The following is a 21,882-nucleotide window of genomic DNA, read 5'->3' as shown; positions in this document are numbered from 1 at the left end:
GAAGGCTTGAGTGTGGGGGAGACAGACAGGGTCAGGGTCTCAGGGAACTTTGCCAGTTGCTCTAAAGACTGCCTTCTTTTTTCCTCTTCAACTGATGGGAACTTTTGGAGGTTTTAACAGAAAGACGTGATCAAAATTCTGCTCAGGAAGATGAGTAGCAGTAGAGAATAGCTGAGGAGATAGGATACATGTGCAAACTGTGTTAAAATCCTCGCCCAGATAATGCCATGGGGGTTGAACAGGACCCAGGTGACTTGAGACATTATTATCATATACAATAATTTATTTTTCAACTTCATTTTCAAACATCCAGAGAGGTTGAAAGAATATTACCTCCAGCACCTTGATTTAATGATGACCAACTTCATGGCGTGTTTGGTTATCAATTTTTCAATTGCTCTAGGTATAAATTTATTTAGTTCCTTTAATGAATTCCTACTGCATGAAAAATGTGCTTAAATCCTGACATCAAGAACCTGACCACATTTTCTTCGTTTTTGTGCATGAGGGTTTGTATGGAGGAAAGATTGATTTTTGCCCCATTTCAATCCAGGTGAAAGTTGGGTGGGTGTGCAAAAGTGACTCACAGCTTGGCAGATAGGAAGCAGAGAAAGGAGGGGCTGGTGGCTCACTGCTTGCCTTCCAAGCCCCTCCCTTAGCCCTGTAGCCCCTCAGCCCCTTCCACCAGGGAGGGTTCAGCTCCTAGAGCTTCTACGCCCTCTAAACAGAAGCTCTACCCACTAGAGAGCAAGTGTTTCATGTATGAGCCCATGGGGACATTGCATTTTCCAACCATGACATTCAAGGGAGTGTCCCAGAACTCAGTGGAGGCCATGACCCAGACAGGATGCATAACAGTGAGATCGGAATGGTCCTAGTCCATTTCAAGTCCATCTGGTCCGCTTCATGGACAGAGTGGGAAGCGATGCATGAGGAATGTTGGCCTACAGTAAGCGAGTGACTTCTGCCACACGTGAGCAGAGACCAGCTTCCCCAGAAAGTGTATGTGAATTTTCCCAGGCGACCTTTCCGGAAAATGGTCTCTGTGTTGTATTTTTGCTGCTTTGCTAATTACGCCTTTAAAGGAAAACGAAAAAGGTAGAAAAGCATGTGTGAGTCCCAGTGCACACAGTTAGTTGTCTTAACTGGGAGGGCAATAACGTGGAGTGTGCCTGTCAGATGAGATGGAAGAACACCCAGGATCTTTGCTCGGCTTCCTAAGATTTGTTGTTTGGAGTCTTTTCTTGAACATAAGCAAACAGGGAACCTGATGAAACCTGAGCTGCCCTGGGTTTGAGAAGGCTACCCGGAGACTGTGTCTAAGTCTGAGAGACTTCATGAGCGTGGGCTTGACTGTCGTTGGTAGAACCATAGTTTTTAGGCCACCTCTGTGCTGTAAGAGGATCTACTTCTAGGATGGCCTCTCAAATCTCGGATGAAATAAACAGAAGGGACTCTGGAATTCAGAGTTACCTAGCATTCTAGCTTGGTGAGCATTCCTCCCCCCCCATTTGTTTGGCCGCTATTGTATGTGCCACCAACCCATGTGTGAAGGGAAGTGTCACAGGAGACTTGAGTGGCTGTGTAGGTCAGGGTGGCCACCATTAGAGACAGACTTGAGGAGAAGAGAAGCTTAAGGACTTTGTGTCTGTTTGTGAGCATCCATCTCACAGACAGAGGACCAGAGGACACTGACTCAGTGGACAAGACTCCGAAGTTAGTCCTGGCACATTGGCTTACTTAGGGCATCTGGGAGAGACACCTACTGGAAGGAGTGTACTGTATGATTGGTACAAGAGCTGGCCTTTGCAGAGGTCTGGCTAATACTTAACTGTCTTCAGAGGCCTAACCCTCTCGAGGATAGCTTCCTGTTTTTTTCTGCTTTTGGGCTATATATTGTGATGCATAACATGTTTATTTATAACCGCACCTTATGGAGAACATCACTATAGAATCCCAGGGAGGTAAAAAATATAGAAAACAAATCACATGACTTTTTTTTTATCTTTTTTTTATTAATTTCTTTTTTTTCCATTTTTTATTAGGTATTTAGCTCATTTACATTTCCAATGCTATACCAAAAGTCCCCCCTACCCACCCACCCCCACTCCCCTACCCACCCACCCCCACTCCCCTACCCACCCACTCCCCCTTTTTGGCCCTGGCGTTCCCCTGTACCGGGGCATACAAAGTTTGCGTGTCCAATGGGCCTCTCTTTCCAGTGATGGCCGACTAGGCCATCTTTTGATACATATGCAGCTAGAGTCAAGAGCTCTGGGGTACTGGTTAGTTCATAATGTTGTTCCACCTATAGAGTTGCAGATCCCTTTAGCTCCTTGGGTTCTTTCTCTAGCTCCTCCATTGGGAGCCCTGTGATCCATCCATTAGCTGACTGTGAGCATCCACTTCTGTGTTTGCTAGGCCCCGGCATAGTCTCACAAGAGATAGCTACATCTGGGTCCTTTCGATAAAATCTTGCTAGGGTATGCAATGGTGTCAGCGTTTGGATGCTGATTATGGGGTGGATCCCTGGATATGGCAGTCTCTACATGGTCCATCCTTTCATCTCAGCTCCAAACTTTGTCTCTGTAACTCCTTCCATGGGTGTTTTGTTCCCAATTCTAAGGAGGGGCATAGTGTCCACACTTCAGTCTTCATTCTTCTTGAGTTTCATGTGTTTAGCAAATTGTACCTTATATCTTGGGTATCCTAGGTTTGGGGCTAATATCCACTTATCAGTGAGTACATATTGTGTGAGTTCCTTTGGGAATGTGTTACCTCACTCAGGATGATGCCCTCCAGGTCCATCCATTTGCCTAGGAATTTCATAAATTCATTCTTTTTAATAGCTGAGTAGTACTCCATTGTGTAGATGTACCACATTTTCTGTATCCATTCCTCTGTTGAGGGGCATCTGGGTTCTTTCCAGCTTCTGGCTATTATAAATAAGGCTGCTATGAACATAGTGGAGCATGAATCACATGACTTTTAAAGTACATATTTTAAAGATATTTTTTGAGCAATTCAATTTAATAATGTTTGTGATAGGCACAATCACTGATATATATTATATATGCGAGATATATGCACACATACAAAAGTATAGCATGCATAATGGGTGTGTGGTCCTGGAAAGCTGCCTTAGTGGTTACAGTGCTGGCTTTGCCAGAGTGAGGACCAGAGTTCGTATTTACTAGAATATAATCTATATAAATGCCTGGTAGGCATGGTGACCTGTCTGTAATTCCAGTGTAGGGAGGATGAGACAGGAGCTCTCCAGAGCACTCTTGACTTGCAAGACCATCATCAAGCCCTGTGTTTTTGAGCATGATTCCTGACACCAACCTGGGGTTCACACATGCATGCACATACACGTTTGCACATGCAGTCTCGCTGTATGCATACATGCTTACAAACAATGCATACCACATGTACCACACATACATAAAAATGGCAAAAGGAATTAAAACAAAAAAAAATATACATTTGTTTTAAACTGGCTGAATATTCAAGATGTTTAGGACACTGAAACTTTTTATGACATCTGCTTTTGTTGCTGAAACAATAAATCTTTGAGGTCAGATTTCTTTCTTTTTTTGTTGTTTTCTTTTGTTTTTTTTTTTTTTTTGTTTGTTTTGTTTTGTTTTCATTTACATTTTAAATCTTATCCCTTTTTTCTGATTTCTCCTCGGAAAACCTCCTCCTCCCCCGCTCACCAACCCACCCACTCCCACTTCCTGGCCTTGGCATTCCCTTAACACTGGGGCATAGAGCCTTTACAGGGCCAAGGGCCTCTCCTCCCATTGACTGCGACAAGGCCATACTGTGCTACATATGCAGCTGGAGCCATGAGCCCCACCATGCGTACTCTTTGGTTGGTAGTTTAGTCCCAGGGAGCTCTGGGGGCTCTGGTTGGTTGATATTTCTGTTCTTCCTGTGGGACTGCAAACCCCTTCAGCTCCTTGGGTCCTTTCTCTAGCTCCTCCATTGGGGACCCTGTGCTCAGTCCAATGGTTGGCTGGAGAGCATCTACCTCTGTGTTTGTCAGGCACTAGTAGAGCCTCTCAGGAGACCATGATATCAGGCTCTTGTCCGCAAGCACTTGTTGGCATCCACAATAATGTCTGGATTTGGTGATTGTATATGGGATGAATCCCCAGGTGGGGCAGTCTCTGGATGGTCATTCTTCAGTCTCTGCTTTACACTTTGTCTCTGTAACTCCTTCTATGGGTATTTTGTTCCCCCTTCTAAGAAGGGTCGAAATATCCACACTTTGGTCTTCCTTCTTCTTGACCTTCATATGGTCTGTGAATTATATCTTGGGTATTCTGAGCTTCTGGGCTAATATTACCTTATCAGTGAGATGGCTCAGCTGTTAAAGGCTAGGCTCACAACCAAAAATATAAGAGGTCAGATTTCTTAAGTTTGAATTTACAATTTGTTACTCAGTGCTGGGGAGATCTTGTAGTAACCTTTGCTTTGGTTTTTCTCCCATAATGGTGGTTCTGTCTGCAGCAGGTAAGTGTAGTATGCTGAAATATTTGATGTCGTGGTGACTGTCTGACTAAATCTTACTTTTCTTTTCACAGGGACCTCCGGAACAACCTTATTAGTAGGATAGCCCCAGGTGCCTTTTGGGGACTGTCTTCACTGAAGAGATTGTGAGTTTTGAATTGCTTGCTTGTGAGTCTGAAGTTTTCCTTCTACAGTTAGCAGTGAACTCCAGCTTGGCAAAGAGGCTCATCTGGGCAGGTCTCTGCCAGGGCAGAGAGGAGTGAAGTGCTCTGTCAGTGTGCTTTGGATGTCTCTCTTGTCCTAACAGACTCATTACCATGCCAGCTCTGTCGCCATAACTCCTGTAGAGACAATCCTCAAGCTATGACTCCACTCAAACTCTTGTTCTTTTGAGTTACAAAAATTCAGGCTCTCTATTAGTGATGTAATGGCTTGCCATTTCCTTGTGTACTTTTACTTCAAAGCCTAAAGAGTTGGTTTTATTACTCTGAAAGCGAACCTCTTGCCACAGTTTCACACGTTTGGAAAGTTGAGGAACTAAAGCCGCATAGACCACCATGCCACAGCCACACAGTGTTCTTTGTGCACACATTTGCTGAGCTCTGACTGCTTACGCACACCCACTTCTGTGGAAGAACTCAGGCTCTAGATGCATGCAAAAAGCTGTACATGGGGAGAATTGACCTCCCAAGTTCTTGGCTGAACTTGTATGAAAAAACAAAACAAAACAGACAGACTAAAGAGAGAAAATTTGATTTGTTAACACACATGTGCTGTACAGTGTGGGTGGAGTCAATAATGAACAGATGTCAGACAAGGATTTAGGACTCTGGGTTACTGAGCCTCTCTAAGAGGGGATAAAAATACTTTTAGAGAGAAGTAGCAGGAAAAGGATAAAGGAGAAGGACTCTGGGACTGTGCATAGTAAGGTAAATGAAGAATGAATGCTAAAGTGCTACCCTGTCGGAAATTCAAGAGCTGGGCCACGTTCTCAGCATCCCTCCCAGTCACTGATGCCTACATCCCATGATGTTTTCCCTTCCGACATCTTCCGTCTATCATTACACTTTATCTCTTCCCTGTGTGGGTCACCACTGTCTTCACAGCCACTTGGGTAACAGAAAGGTTAATATTTATAACACCTCCATGCCGAGATACAGGGCAAAGGAGCTTAACTGTCAGTTAAAGACAGTTTCCTGACAGTGGTTTGAAGGTGCCTCAGAAAACCTTAGGCTCTTGCTTAGTTCCTTATCCTAAATAATGTCTCAAGTACTTCTGTCTAAAAGTTTAATAATCCTGTTCAGTAGCATTTAACTTAATTACTGGTAATTGTGCTAGGCTTTGCCGTAGCTTGTTTGCATTGCATTGCACAGTAAGTGCTCTTCTGGTGTTCCTGCCTTGTAAGGTAATTGCCATTTACAGTGTTCTTCCTGCCAGAAAATACATTCTTAATTCCAAACAGCTGACTTGTAATTGAGCTTATGGTGTACAGCTTGCAAGCTGAGGGAGTCCTACGTGGAGACTCAGTGGGATGTACAGATAGCCATTTAGTCAGTGGTTGCTAGCTTTTATAGACCCAGACTTGCTTTCTTGCAAGGCTTTAAGTCCTTCATTTCAGTGGCCGCACAAAGTGTTTTGTCAGTGTCTGTGGTTTTGTCTGTACGCATAGATAATTAGAGTCAGGAAGATTAAGTAGCTTTTGAGAGATTAACTACCAGGAGTAGTTGAAACTCAAACCCATTCACTTTCTTCTTTGCTTTATCAACGAATTTAAGCTGATTCTCAATCCAAATGAAACTCACTATCAATACCTAAGTTCCATTTAAGTAGGCATAGCTATAATGAAATTGTTTCCCAAAGAGTCACTGGTAATTACACCACTGAAAGCTCAGAAGTGAGCCAGGATAATGAATAGGACCGAGGCACTCTTGTTCAAGCAACAGCCCACAAGATGATACCTCATTTTGTTAAACAGTAAAACCTAGAAATAAAAGAAAAATCCACTTTAAAAAATCCGACACAATTAAGTGCTTGGCTTTTTTAATATCCTAAGGAGCTCGAGCAGTACGAGCCTAAGAGCAAGCTTTGTGTGGCTTAAGGTTACCTTAGCCATAACCGCGGAACCCGAGCCAAAGCATCCTGTTCTGCCCAGATAACTTCAGGGGGCTTTTGAAATACATAAGGGAAAAACTCACTGAGCAGATACCCAGGTCAAATGCTCTGTTCTTGGAATTTAGAGTCAAAACCATGTGGTTTCTGCTGTGACCAAGTGCACAGTTGGAATTTAGAGGCTTTTGTTTGGAAATAGGCACTTTAAGTACCCTCTTTCTTTTTCTAGTGTAGCTTAGAGTGTAACAAAGGATGTATGTCTCCATGACAGATAATGATGTGGACATTAAAGGAAATGAATAAATATTTTTGAGACTTTAGTTTATATAAATTTCTGATTTCTCTATTAACATTCCAAGTGAAAATTGAATTATTCAAAACTTAGCAACTGATACAAAGAATGATTCATAGGAGTTTTTCCACACAGAGTTGTCAAGTTCACTGTTTAACAAAGATGCAAGGTGTGCCATTCCGGATAGATGTTTGAAATAGCCTTCCTACTCACAGTTTTCCTCAATCCCGGAAACTTCACTGCATCCCTTGCTTCGGGTGTGAAGTAAAATATGAGAGGACAGATGCAACAATGAGTCAGCTAGAATTTCACCCCAGGGCAGGTAGGAGGACTCCTCAGGCAGAAGCAGTTGTGTCCCGAGCCTTACTGAGTTTAGTCTGTGGAAGACAGTGGGAGGAGAGAAGTCTGAGAAATTTGTCTGCCAACCTCCATGTGCATACTGTGGCACTTGTGTACCCCGTGTGCATGCATGCTCCCTCTAATATTAAATAGTAATAACCAGTTAATAATTATGCATAAATGAAAAGAGGGCACTTTATATATTAATGAGAGAAAATATTTAGAAGGTAATGTGTGCTAGGAATTGTTAAACCTTAGGGTTGACTGGCATGGTGATTAGGCTGCTATCTAGATGTTGAAGATCATTTGGCTTGAGAGTAAATGACAGATTTGTAAGGTAAAAGCTAATTTAATGCCCCCCTTCATTATAGTCAGAATGTCTGAGTAGCTAAAGGATGGAGTTACAGAAGTCATGTTGTTAATACGATTGGATGATTGGGCTAAGTTCTCCGGCCTCCCACCTTGGTTGACTTGCAGGGCATCTCAGGAGTTCTGGCACATAGTAAGATAGAGTGAGTCTCGGTTTACTACTCTAGTTTTATTTTGAATAATTTTGTAGAGTCAGTGGTTGGGATATAATTAAATAGCAACTTGTCTCTGTGTACGGAAAGGTTGATAAACCAAGATCCAGTTTCTGGAGTGCCCTTCGTATCTCGCTTGAGGAAGGATGAAGAAAAGAAGGGTCTTATTGTTCTTGACTATTGAGTCTATCAGGCCTGTATTAATTAAGAGAACTAATTAAAGACGCACCCTTCCCCCTTCCTTTAGGGACCTGACGAACAACCGAATAGGTTGTCTGAATGCAGATGTATTTCGAGGACTCACCAATCTGGTTCGGCTGTAAGTACTGTTTCTACCCTATTAAAATGTAAGGTATTTGAACCACTAGGTACTCACGAGGCTCTGAGCATCAGTGGTATTTAATATTCAAGTAGTAACTGTAGGCCTTGCAGAAGCCACAGGGACAGGAAGCTTACAACTGGGTCAGGAGATGCAGTGTCCTCAGAACAGAAGATGGGTTCAGAATCCCTTACTAAAGGAGTACTTCAGACTTGAGGTGATCTCGTGTGCACAAGGAGATATTCTGCAGATGGGCCCCAAACGTAAACATGGAGTCCATTTCTCATTCATAATCACCCCTCAGTCAGAGCCTGCAGATGGTCTCACATAATATTCCAAACACTCTGTTGCATGAAACACAAGTTTCATGGTACAAAATTTTCCATGCTGCTGTTATGGAATTCAAATATTTTGGAGCATTTTGGATTTCAGATTTTCTTATTTAGGATTCTAATATACTATCTCAGCACATCAGTCCTGTTATCTCACTGGAGGTCATTGTGTACTGATTTTTCAGAGTTGGTGCTTGTGTGGTAGCAGGGCTCGAATCCCAGTCTAAGAACTCATTGTTGTAGATGTGACAGGAGCTGACCCCCTGCCTCCACCCTATCAGTCTCTCTCCTCCCTCCACAGTTGACACTGTCATATTGTAGGATTCAGCCCATACCTCGGAGGAGAGTTTGACCTATTCACCACCCCCAAGTCTCTGCCCCGTGCCTTCCTGTGTCCTGTTCTGCCCCCACCTCCCCTTCTTGAAACTCCAAATTTATCTATCCTTGGTGCACAGAATAGAGCCTGTGGTGTTTGAATGGTGCTGTCATTTTTTTTTCCCAGAGTCTTCCATACTACTTTAATGTTAGAAACCCCCGAGTGTGTGCTGTCTATCCTGAACACTCACCAGCATAATATATTAAGTACCTATTTTCTATATTTTATAATGATAAAATTATACTTAGTGTTGAAGATTTCAGTGCTACAAGTTAATAAATATACTGTTCTTTTTATGTGTGAGCCATATACTTAACTTGTCAAAATTTTAAGTAAGATAATATTCTATGGATGGAAATTCTTTCTTCTTCTCTGTATATGTATATGTACATACAAATCTCTTCCTATATGTATGCATGTATATGTATATGTATATATAACAAAGGTTAAAGAACCATGAAACGTGGGATACCTGTTTCCTCTCCCCTACCTTTGAGAAGCACTTCCCCAAAAAAGTCACATTGTGCCTTTTTCACTCTAGCTCCTGGGCACATAATGAGGTGTGGAAGACGCTTTAGTCTCTCATTTCACACCATAGTACTAACACTGTTGAGTTTAAGCCTACACTTAAGGTTTACACAGTCAAGCATTTGGATGGGAGAGGGGCAGGAGAGCTTGTAGAGTTGCCTTTTATACCCCAAGCCCTCCCCACCATAGGGCATATTACTTTGCTTACATTTTCTCTCAGTCATGAAGGCCATTCTTTCTTCACCTATTTATGGTTCCTTTTCTGAGTGATCCTGAATGGACATGTGATCAGGCCTTCTAGCGGGAAATCCATAAGGAATCTGTCAGGGCTTCCTGATGAGGGTAGGAGAACCTTATCTGGCATTAAGGTGCTTTAAGCTTTTGCCTAATGCACTGTGTGAGGTGGAGACTGCTACCGTCTAGCCGCATGGAGGCATCTTCACATCCCCTTTTTTAAGAATTCTAGCAGCTTTCATGAATTATTCTTTGATTACATTTGCTCTGATCATAAGACATTTGAGATGATATCAGATAAATACAAGTGATGAGGGGCTGAGTATGTTAAGAAGTGAACCTATTTCTCCTTCCTCCTAGAAACCTTTCAGGGAATCTGTTTACTTCACTGTCTCAAGGAACTTTTGATTATCTTGGCTCGTTGCGGTCTTTGTAAGTAAGAATTCTTTTTTGTATTTAATTTATATTCAGTTTTGAAAATTAAAAAAACAAACAGTTGCTATGTAGCTTAAGAGGTCTTATGAAAAATGTCTTGCAGATTTGCCAAAGTTAGGGTTTTTCAGGAGCCACCTTCTGGCCTGAAACCTCAGGAGATATTTCAGTTGAGATGGCCATCTCTTCTGAATGTGTCCTTCCCAGCTGTGGTCAGAAAGAAGAAACCTGTGGAGTTGGTCCTCATGATTCCATTTTGAGATCCACAAGTTTTTGTTGTTGTCTAATTAATGTCCAGGGTATAGCCCATTATTCCTTGTAAAAACCCTTTTCTGGGACTGTTTTATAATTTAAGGTTTAATTCTGTCCCTAGTTTCTGCTCCACTTTAACTTCCCAGCTTGTTTCTGCTGTTCTGAGAAGTCCCTCAGAGGACGATCATGTTCACAGTATATTTCCAGATAATCCTTCCTCTATTTTAACCTATAAATTGCACTGTTTTGTTTATTAGAATCACAGATTGTCTATCACATTTTCATGATGTATAATCCATTGGATTGAGTCATTTTCCATGGAGCTCTTTCTTTGCCAGATGTCTTTGTTTAGTAGATGCTGTGCCCCGCCCCCCCTCCCCATGCCCTCCTCCCCTTACTCTCAAAGCTGGCCATTGCACATGCCAGGTAAGTGTTCTCCCAGCAAGCTACACCCCAGGTTTTCCTTGACTTCAAATAAGATGTCAAAGGATTACCTTATCTTTGAGCCTCAGTTGCAGGAATCTGGGAAATAATTTCATCTAAGAAAGGGGAGACCTTGACAGTGCTTTTCCTCATGAGTTAGAGATGCACCAAACATTCTCCTAGGAATATTTTAAACGTTAGCATCTCTTTGCTCACCTGTATGCTTCCCCTCACCCACTTTTTTGACTAAATGCTGAGATGACCCCATGTGCTAATCAACAGTGAGTTAGAAGCAGGCCCCCTCTGCACTTGGTTGACCTATCTGTAGGCTCCGTGCTGTAGGGATGAGTTCATACTGATTCTTTGATCCTACTCTTAGATATGCTGTGCTGGCAGGGGCAGTCTCCACAGTTAGCTGTATTAGCTAGACCTACCGCACTGGGCGTCATAGGAATAGTCATTGCTTAGCCAAAGGAGTGCTCCCATTGATGGGCTGGTAACCTAATTTGCCAATCTTTTAGGAATATAAAGCCAACTGTTCTGTTAAATGCATAGTCTCTGTTTTTGTTCATAGTGACTTTAAAGTATTCTTACTTGTAAGGTACCCAGTGTATAGGAGAAGAGTATCATAGAATGGTCCCCACCTTTGAAAAGCTTACAATCCAGCCAGCTGTCCAGAATATGACCACAGAGTAGGCCCTTACTCCTTTATGTTGTTATTTCATTGCCAAAATCAACAATAGAGGTGGCAGCATTTGGTCCAAGAACATGGAATGATGCTGTAAAAATTGGGAGGGCTTCAAGATCCCATATTATTATTGTGTGCTTTACAGTAAAAAAGTAAAGGCTTGCTAGGGTGGGTTAGGACCTGGTCTTCCAAAACCTCAGGTTTGGGAGATTTGCATAGAAGAGAGCGATAAGAAGTGCAAGTGGGTGGGTTGGTGAGCAGGGAGAAGGGAATAGGGAGTTTTTGGAGGGAAACCAGGAAGGGAGATAACATTTGAAATGTAAATAAAGAAAATATCTAATAAAAAAGGAAAAATACATAAATATTTTAAAAAGGACAATGTTTAAAAAAAAAAAAGAAAGCTGTCTGACAAACTGAGTGTTTCGTTTTGTTATTTATGTCAACTTTGATAAGAAGGAGTCCTAGGATCATGGGAGGTATTGGTGGGATCTGGCACTCATAAAAGGACTAACCAGTTTACGATCCACACCTTGTGCTTTACAACAAAAAGGCCAACAGTTCTAACAAAAAGAGGCCAGCCCAAGCCCACAGCTACACAATGTTTTCACAGTCCCCAATTTGTGTGTTGCAGAGAATTTCAGACTGAGTACCTTCTGTGTGACTGTAACATTCTGTGGATGCATCGCTGGGTAAAGGAGAGAAACATCACTGTGCGAGACACCAGGTGTGTTTATCCCAAGTCACTGCAGGCCCAGCCTGTCACGGGGGTGAAACAGGAGCTCCTCACTTGCGGTAAGGGAGAAACCGAACTGAGAAGTGTTTATCCTGTTTTGATATGCTATCATGTTTTCTTGACAGACTCTGAAGTTCTTTTGACAGAATCTCGGCACAGTTAATCTGGAAGAGTTTACTCATATGCCATGTAAACCAGTGGTTAAAGTAGCCAGACTGGAAAACAGACTTCCCGTGGACTCTAGGGTGGCTCTTCTTGCTTCTCAGCAGGTTGAAAACCAGTTTCAGTGACTAACAGAGTGCTCGTGTATGCTCCAGCCGGCAAATGGGGAACTTACTGAAGGATGGCCTCACTGTTTAGTGGTGGGATTAGGTCTCCATAGTAACCTCTGGTTTTGGCTTGTAATTTGTGTTTTGCTGTGTTGGGAACCAAACTAGCCTTACAAAGTTAGGCAAGTATCCTGCCACTAAGTCATACCCCTAGCCACATAATATGACCTTTGAACTATGGTTCAGCCGTATATGTCAGTTCATAAAGTTCATACAGGATTGATAGAGTTAGATCTAAGAATTCTGTATCTTAGAGTTAATTTAAAGGAATTGATCACTTTTATATAAACATATGCTGAAGTTCATAATTACAGAGAAATAGTTGAGTGACATTTGACATTTCCAATCAGTAATGTAGCATGCAGTTATTGAAAATCATGAGTTTGGAGAATTTCTGCAAGCATGAGCGAAATAGCACAGTAACCGTGTAAAGTGATAAAAGTGCACCATAGGAAAAAAAGAAACATGTGGCAGACACAGGTCAATGATCTTGTCTTTCTCCCCCATCTGACTATTACTGGTAGTATTGTTATTTTACAAGCAAGGTATGGTCTGTGAATGTAATGAAATTAATGAAAATTATATATATATATGAATATATATATGACTATATATTTATCTTGTTTCATAAATATATATTTGAAACAAGAAACTCAAAGAGAGCAAACTGTATGCTACTTCATGGTATTCAGGGATTGCTGGTGTTGAGAGCTTAATGCTTCATTTCTGCAGCTTTTCCTGTATTTTCTCAAAAACAAAACAAAACAACTACAAAGACTGCCATCTTACTCTTAAAGATAACTTTCTGAAGTTGAAATAATGTAAGCTTGCTTTCTTGTATAAAATAGTCCATTGTGTAGCTGTAATATAACAGCTTTCTTCCTGCATTTTCAGCTTGTTAATAATTTCTCACTCCATAAATAACACAGTGATTAATTTCCTTGTATATATTTTTGCATATTTTTTCATTTTGATTTTTATATACAATTGCTGTCAACAGAATTGTTGTGTTAGATAAATGAGCTAAAGATTTTAACATCTTTATAATGAACCAGTGGTATTTGTATACATTTGTTTTTATGTATATGTAAAATCTTTCCCTTTCTGACACAGGAAGGAATTATGTTGTAAACAATGATTGAAAGAAAGGATTTTTTTTAAAAGAAAAGAAAAATTTTTTTCTTTAAATGTTTTAAATTTTTCGATATATATGTATGTGTGTGTATATATAACATTTTTATAATAAAAATATATAATTATATGCATATATATGTATATATATAAAATTTTGTAACCAGAAGAAAGCATTTTAACCCAAGGAAATATGGTCATCAAAATGTATTTATTCAGTAGCTCCAGTCTCTAGATCTCAGTACTTTGTATTTGGCCTCTTTCTTTGCTTTCGTTTGTGTTGCTGTTCTTTGCTTTTGTTTGTATTGCTGTGTAACCGGTTAGGGCATTGCTGGAAAGGAAGAGCTCTGCATACCAGGAATGAATGTCAGATGCTTTCATTTTCAATGTTGTTATAAACTGTGACCTATTTGCTTTACTCTGTTTCTGTTATAACAAACTATACAAAGGCTAGAAACATTAGCCATAAGAGAGATTTATTTACTGGTTCACAGTTTTGGATTGTGGCCCAGGATCATGCTTCTGCATTGTTTTGGCCTCTGATCAAGGCCTCCTGGTAATAGCATCATGGTAGGAGTATGTGTGGAAGGAGGAGATGACATCTCAGGACCGGAAGCCAGATATCAGCTTCTGGCTGCTATACCAGCTTACCCTCATAGACTCATTCCAGGAGATCAGTTTCTGAGGGCAACACCTCCCATAACCTAAGAATCTCCCAGGAGACACATCCTCTTAAAAGTTTCATGGCCTTGTACATTGCCACACTGGGCACCAAGCTTCCAGGACATGACCCTGGGAGGTTGGGGGCCATAGCTCCGACTGGACTGGACCAGCACACTGGGACTAGCAGTGGAAGGCAGGGACCTGAGGCGTGAGTGTGCTTCTGCTAGCATCAAGGCTATCTGTGGCTTCTCTGTGTGGTGCATGAACAGCCTGGGCTTCTGTTCACTCGGTCCTTTGTTTTCTGCCTAGATCCTCCCCTTGAACTGCCGTCCTTCTACATGACTCCGTCGCACCGCCAGGTTGTGTTTGAAGGAGACAGCCTTCCCTTCCAGTGCATGGCTTCCTATATAGATCAGGACATGCAAGTGCTGTGGTATCAGGATGGGCGCATTGTTGAGACCGATGAGTCCCAAGGGATCTTTGTGGAGAAAAGCATGATTCACAATTGCTCCTTGATCGCCAGGTACAGTGCTCCTGGGTTCGCTGCCCTTTGGGGCTTGCGGTGCCTAGCCAGAATCTGTGGATTGCTTCTCTTTCCCCATTTAAAAATGCCCTAAATAGGACATTCCTTTCGCCTGATTATTATTGTCACCCTTTTAAACTAGTTAACTATCTCCTCATCTAGTTTTGGAAGAAAAAGCTGAATATAAAAGGGAAACACTAAAAGTTGAAATCTTTTTCTTTAAAGTTTTAAGAGGAAAATGTAAACTTTTAGTGCTAAACCTAATTGCTAGCCATTTCTGCTACTAAACTTTTATTTCTCTTTTAGGAATCACCGCCCTTTCACCATTTCCTGTTCTGAATAATGCAATGTCTCCCCTTTGTATCCCTACCCACTCACTGCTAGTGTAAAAGGATACCTCTGAGCTGTCAACCCCATGGCTGGTTGGTCAGAGTGAACTCTATAATATGTGTGCTCCCCTTCCGGGATGTGGTACTGAGTGTCCTCGTTTCCTCTGTCTTGCCTACTGCCTGCCTAGAGTGTGGCTGGGATCTTCCTAAAGTAAAACAGCCGCTTCCACATTGCCCAGGCAGGGGTGCTGTGAGAAATTTGTTGAGAAAGTAAGGATTCTTTAAATCATAAGTCATCTCTGAAATGTTAGGGTTGAATTCTCTAGTTTACAAGGGTTTTTTGTTTGTTTGTTTGTTTGTTTTTTGTTTTCTGGAAGCATATTTCCACTTAGTGTCTTCCAGTGTTAGAGTAGATTCTAAAATTTTAACCCTTGCTCTTACTCCAGACTCTGAGTCATCTTAGGGGAGTCATGACGCCTGACTACTTTTATTTTGAATATGGTTTTAAAAAACATATTTCCACAGTACTAATGTTGAGTTAAATCACATACTTTATTATAAATGTACAAGGAAGGAAATACTGATGAAGCATTGGGGGCCAACTCTGACCCACAGAGAGCTAACATTTCTAAGCAGTCGCATTACAAATGGTTATATATGCATTTATATAATATCTTCCATGTTGCTTTTTTAGCTTCAGAATCTAAAATATTTACAGTCTCACCATGGAAAATAGTTTATGACTGGATTCTTCTGGGTTCTGTTGTATTCCTCTTAGGAGAAGTAAGTTTTATTTGACTGGGCAGTTAGCTTGGCTAACCTTCTACTTGTAGCTCTGTGTCTCTGGTAGGTAGCAACTGAAATATGTCTGTGTTTAGTGAGAGCTTTATTGGGGTTTAAACACGCGACTTTTCACATGCTAGGGATATGCTCTGCACTGAGCTACAGCCGTAGCTCTTGAAAGGATTCCCTGTGTAAGATGTCAGGGCTTTTCCTTTGCTCCCTCTGGTCTGACTTTTTAGGCTACAAAGATTGTATATTTCTGGTGTTAGAGGAGCCTTGGGCCACAGCCATTTTACAATGTCCGATTTATTTCCCAGTGCCAATCTCTTCTTCCTATATCAAGTCCTCTGTAGTTTCTGTCTGCTTTTGATCACTTTTTCTGTATCCCAGTCTCCACATACTTACACTTTATTAATGTGCTCTGAGCCGCTGACTGCTCACTGCAGAAAGGATGGTTTAATGTGGGCTTGGCCTCAGCAGCTGAACTCCTTATTAGGGTTGATGTTAATTGTAAGGAATGATATATTCATTGTTACACCATCTTTACTGTGGTGATAATTACACAGACATATACATATGTCAAAATGCATCAAATTATACACTCTTAAGGAGTTTATTGTATAAATAGGCAATAGTTGACCCAATACAATAACACAAATTTACAAATAGTAGACTCTTCTATATACAAAGAGCTTTGGTCTATTTACAACTCTAAAGTTTTATGACTAAAGTGAAATTACTTTGTAAATTTGTTTCAAAAAGTATATTCAATTTTTTACAGCAACACAAAAAAATAATTCTAAGAAAAACAACTTGACCTAACGTTTTTCTTGTTAGAAACACTTGACTGACATGACAGTCTTTCATATGAAGACAGAGGGTCTAGTCCCCAGGGGTCACCCCAGAATCTGTAGAGAGAGGAAGCACATGGCTCTTGATGTGGGTAAGGTTGAAGCTTATTGATTCCCGATAGGTCTCCTGATGTCAGTCATCCTTCATCTCTAACACTTCATAGAAGTGTTTTCTTAGACGATGAAATTCAGGCTGTTTCTTTCTTCTTGAATCTCCTTAAGTCTCCGAGACCTGCTATCTGGACGATTCCTGGGACTTTTATTCTAGTGGATGCTTTTAGACATTGAAAACATTATTAAAAGTTATCCACAAAATAGTTGGCCTAGGGTATGAAGAGCCATGGTAGGGATTTTTATTGGTTATTTTACTTATTGGCATTTCAAATGTTATTCCCCTTCCCAATTTCCCCTCCACAAACATCCCATCCCATTCCCTCCTCCCCCTTGCCTCTATGAGGGTGTTCCCCCACCCACCTACTCACTCCTGCCTCAGTGCCCTAGTATTCCCCCTACCCTGGGTCATCGAGCCTCCACAGGCTCAAGGAGCTCCCCTCTCATTGATGTCTGACAAGGCCATCCTCTGCTACATATCCAGCTAGAGACATGGATCCCTCCATGTGTACTCTTTGGTTGGTGGTTTAGTCCCTGGGAACTTTGGGGGGTCTGGTTGGTTGATATTGTTGTTCTTCCTATGGGTTGCAAACCCCTTCAGCTCCTTTAGTTCTTGCCCTAACTTCTCCATTAGGGTCCTTGTGAAAGAGCCATGGTTTACAGAAGGGTGCTACCTATATATACTGGGGCTCACATAGAATAATGCTCAGAAGCACTGACATTGGTTAGACACCATGTAACTGGTAGCTACTAGTACAGTGTCCCCATTAAAACATGTCACATCTCTTGATGGCACCATGCTTTGAAATGTGGGACTTTAGGCAGTTTGTGGTGGTCTAGTATTTAATTAATTTATTGTGGTTTCACAGTATTATGGAAGAAGAAAGTGTCACTTGCCTGATTAGATTCTGAGCTATTTTATATATAAATAAATATATATATATATATAATATATATAATATAATTATATATTAATATATTAATTAGACAGCAAGCAGTTGCTTCCCATGTGAAATCATTGTGTATATTTAAAAATAGGGTTAAATTGTTATTGTTTCGTAATTTTTTTGCTTTAGCTGTATCTTTGAAATGGCTAGGCTAGTAATTTACTAGACTAGAGACACACAGGGTATTATGTTCTTGTTCTTGAGCCTAGGCTGACCTTGTGGTCTTTTAGCCTCAGCCTGCTCCATGCTGGAATTTCAGGTGTGCACCACAATGACTGCCTTGGATTTGACACATATCTTACTGGTTGGAACTACCATACATATTTTTAAGGGCCATTGTGATAGAGTTACATAGCAAAGGCTTTTGAGCTGTGGTTGCAACCAGGGTTATGTATGGTTTTCTTCACTGTAATTTCTGTGCACTTCATCCTAGCTCAGTATAGCAACACAGCATAGAAATCTGTAGACTTCATGGTTATTTAATAATGAATTTCAGTTTTTATGTACCTTATCATTAAAGTATTTATTACAGTTGTTGACTTATTTCTTAGGCAAGCTAACGTTCGTTTTCTTTGATGGTTCAGAATGTGACAGTGCCTCAGAGCCCTTGGTGATTTAGGAGAGTAGACAAATGTGTGTTCACTTCCAGACATAACTTGATAAGTTAATTAAGATGATACATGCTTTATGTCTAATTATTTCTTATCATTTGTGTCTACATAACAACAAAGCACAGTGAATCATATAGAGGAATAGAGGTTAATTGAAGGTTTTGACACTTGCTCTTTAATTAATAGGTTTTATACTAGGGAATTATAATTTCATTTTGAGAATGAGATTTATTGACCATTACATAGAGATGCAGGTCTTAGGGGAAACATAGTTTCACATAGAAACTTCTTTAGGAATCATTAATTGGTCATTTGCTAATCATTCTCGGGATTTATGTTTATTCGGTGTGTATGCATGTATTCCTCATGAATACTACACTGTCCATGTGGGGTTTGGAGGACTTTAAGGCAGGAGTTGATTCTCTCTTGACACATGTGGGTTCTAGGAGTCAAGTCGAAGTCATCACGAATCCAATCACCTTTGCCCACTGACCTCCCCACCCATATTGTTATTCTAATCTTTCTTCACAAAGTATTTCCCATTAAATACGTTCTTTGTTTTTATATGTGTGAGAGCTCTACCTACATATATGAATGTATGCATGATCATCGTGTGCATGCAGTACCTGTGGAGGCCAGAAGAGGTCATTAGATCCCCTGAAACTGGGAGTTACAGAGCCTTGGTGACCTTCTATATGTGCTGCTGAGAATCGAACCTTGTTCTGTTCTAAGAGAAGCAACTGCCGTTAACCCCTGAGCCATTTCTCCAGCCTTGTCTTCTTAAGTATTTTTTAAATCACTTCATAATTGACCTTTCTTCATGAATACTTTGTTCAGAGTCTTTGAAATGGTGTGACTTAGAGAAATATTTCCACTTCCACACTGGAGGTTCTGTGCCTCACCATACTTCAGGAATTCCTGTGTGTTACAAAGCATTGAGGGAGCCCTATTCCTGCCCCTCTCACAACTCTCTATCTTCAGGGTCCCAGTCGTGTTTCTCATTCTCTAAAATCTTTTTTTTTTCCTTTCTTAAAAAAGATAAATTTATTTATTTATTTATTTATTTATTTATTTATGTATTTATTTATTTTGTGCAGTGCCCTAACCATTTCTAATATTCAAGCTGGATCTACTGGAAATTGGGGCTGTCATGTTCAGACGAAACGTGGGAATAACACAAGAACTGTTGACATTGTGGTATTAGAAAGCTCCGCCCAATACTGTCCACCAGAGAGGGTTGTGAACAACAAAGGTGATTTCAGGTCGGTGACGTGAAAAATACTAGAAAGGCTATTTTTCTTAAAGCTTTGTATTTCCAAAAACTCTGAGTGTGTGTGTGTTTGTGTGTGTCCCCATATAGATTACAAACATACACATACATACAAAGATATATGGATATTCACATATAAATATATGTCTAAGAACTATCCTTTGTAATGATAATTTTAGAATCATTTATGGAAAAAACCAAAGATGCTTGAACTTTTCCGCTACCTATTGATTCAGGAGCCTCTTGAAGGATAGTCATTTTAGAACAATGTGTCCTTTTAAAAATTCTCACACATGCATGCAGTGTATCTTGATCATATCCACTCTTGCTCTCCCTCGTTACTTTATCAGATGGTTTGCTACAGGTGTTTCAAACCCCTGCTTTTGGGAGATAGTTACTGACAGGTTGATGAGATGGCCCTGGAACTCACTATGTACACCTGGCTGGCTTCGAACTCACAGGGATCCACCTGCCTCTGCCTTCTGAGTGCTGGGATTAAAGGTGTGCACCACCCACCTGGCTAGGGTTTCGGTCTTAAGTCATATATCTCATCATCAGGGGAGACACAGACCTACTTTTCTTCCCCCATTTAATAATTATTGCAAGTGGATTCATAGCCTGAAGCAGCTGTTGGGATCTGGTGAGTTCCAGGGCTCTTGTACAAGCTGCTGAGGCAGTTGAGATCCGGTTGGAAGGATTAGGGCCTGCAGCGATGACTGCTTTCCCTTCGGCTTTCTTACTTTGAAAGATGTTACGCATCTCCCAGATATATTATCCTGTGTATTTAGAGGTTTTTAATGATGCGTTGTTAGTGTAAACAAAAGAAATACAGTGCTTGTTAAATCTAGTATAAGATTATTTAATACTAAGTTTGCATTGTTTCTAGTGGGGGGCTATTGTTACCTCTTGACTGTAGACCAACAGTTTCAGAGTAAGCAAGACTTTTAGTGTTTGTCTTTCCAATCTGTGGGACACTGCAGCGGTATGTCTTTCCATCACAGTATTCTGCATTTCTGTTTTCACTGCCTTCTTAAAACAATGGTGTGTGTTTGTGTTTGTGTGTGTGAGAGAGAGAGATCCATCATCGCCACTGCAACCTTCATGTACGTTGAACACTATGCTTTTACTAAGTACTTCAAAGCGTAATGTACAGCATTTGTGAATTTTGTGACATTCATCATCTTTTATGAGGTAATCATGACGTTTTCCATTTATGCTGGATTTTTGTCTTTTTTTCAGTTTCAGAGTGTTTTATGTGTTTAATAGATTGCAATGACTTATTGATCTCTGACACTCCTCAAGGTTTTACAGTATTAAAGCACTGCTGCATTAATGGCGTTTGGTCTAGTGTTGTTTGATTTGCTTATGTAGTTTTTGATTATGGATTCTGTTTGGGTTTGACTGGTCTGTCTCAGCAGTTCCACTGCGATGCATCAGTTATAATTTGTATTAAGTATGCACAACTTCATTTTCTGTTTTCAAGAAATAGAGTTCAAATACCAAAGGTTTCTCCCAGCTCTGAGGGGTGACATGCTGCATCAGCAGGGTTGAGTGACTCCTGGTCCAGTAACTCCTCACTGATAAATTACGGTGAACACCGAGGGTGCTGTTCAGAAATTCACTGCAGGGTCTCATGTGGGAAACTTAGTGTGGGATCTCTGAGTAGACATAGTTGGAGCTTAAAGGTAAACGGCATAGGCAGGTTCTGGGAGAATCCATGAGTAAGCGTCACACATAGTGCCTCCTCCAGTAGAATAAATCAGGTAGAGAGCAGCCCTCATGCAGGTTCTGCCAAGGAGACGAAGGACCCACGGCTGCTGATGAGCGCTGGACTTTTCGGTCTTCTGTTTAGCACAACTCAAACCTCCCAGACTGTAGGTCTTCAGCTAATCCTGCAGCATAGGCACAGCCGGTTCCTGTCACAGGCAGTGAACCGCCCCCTTCCACCCCCTGCCTGCACCATGGTTCCCACGGAGCCACTGAGAAGGGCTAGTTGTGCAGACAGGGTTTTTTCAGGATGGCACTGAAGGACCTGCTGTGGCATTTTTACTTGTCAAATTTCCTAGCCATACTTGTACAAAAGAGCAAAGTCTGTCTTTACTGAGCAAGAATCTTCACTCATGTTGTACTTGTTATATAATGCCAAAGATACAATAACACTTATTAAACTGAAACAAAAGCTGATTCATAACACCAATTTTCATTTTTCTTTGGTCTGATATAATTTTCTTGAACATTCAT

At 40.9% G+C, this 21,882-nt stretch overlaps 1 protein-coding gene across 1 annotated transcript in view; it reads left to right on the top strand.

Annotated features, from left to right (window-relative positions):
* Adgra3 (adhesion G protein-coupled receptor A3) overlaps window positions 1-21,882 on the top strand; it is a 99,046-nt gene that overhangs the window by 37,509 nt on the left and 39,655 nt on the right. Inside the window, exons 3-8 of the mRNA NM_133911.1 lie at window positions 4,590-4,661; window positions 8,024-8,095; window positions 9,926-9,997; window positions 11,992-12,152; window positions 14,526-14,739; window positions 19,469-19,633. Of these exons, the coding sequence (NP_598672.1) occupies window positions 4,590-4,661; window positions 8,024-8,095; window positions 9,926-9,997; window positions 11,992-12,152; window positions 14,526-14,739; window positions 19,469-19,633 (756 nt within the window). The remainder of the gene's footprint in view (window positions 1-4,589; window positions 4,662-8,023; window positions 8,096-9,925; window positions 9,998-11,991; window positions 12,153-14,525; window positions 14,740-19,468; window positions 19,634-21,882) is intronic.

The sequence above is a fragment of the Mus musculus genome, chromosome 5 (assembly GCF_000001635.26).
Source record: "Mus musculus strain C57BL/6J chromosome 5, GRCm38.p6 C57BL/6J".
NCBI lineage: Eukaryota > Metazoa > Chordata > Mammalia > Rodentia > Muridae > Mus > Mus musculus.
This window is presented reverse-complemented; position numbering and strand designations above follow the sequence as displayed.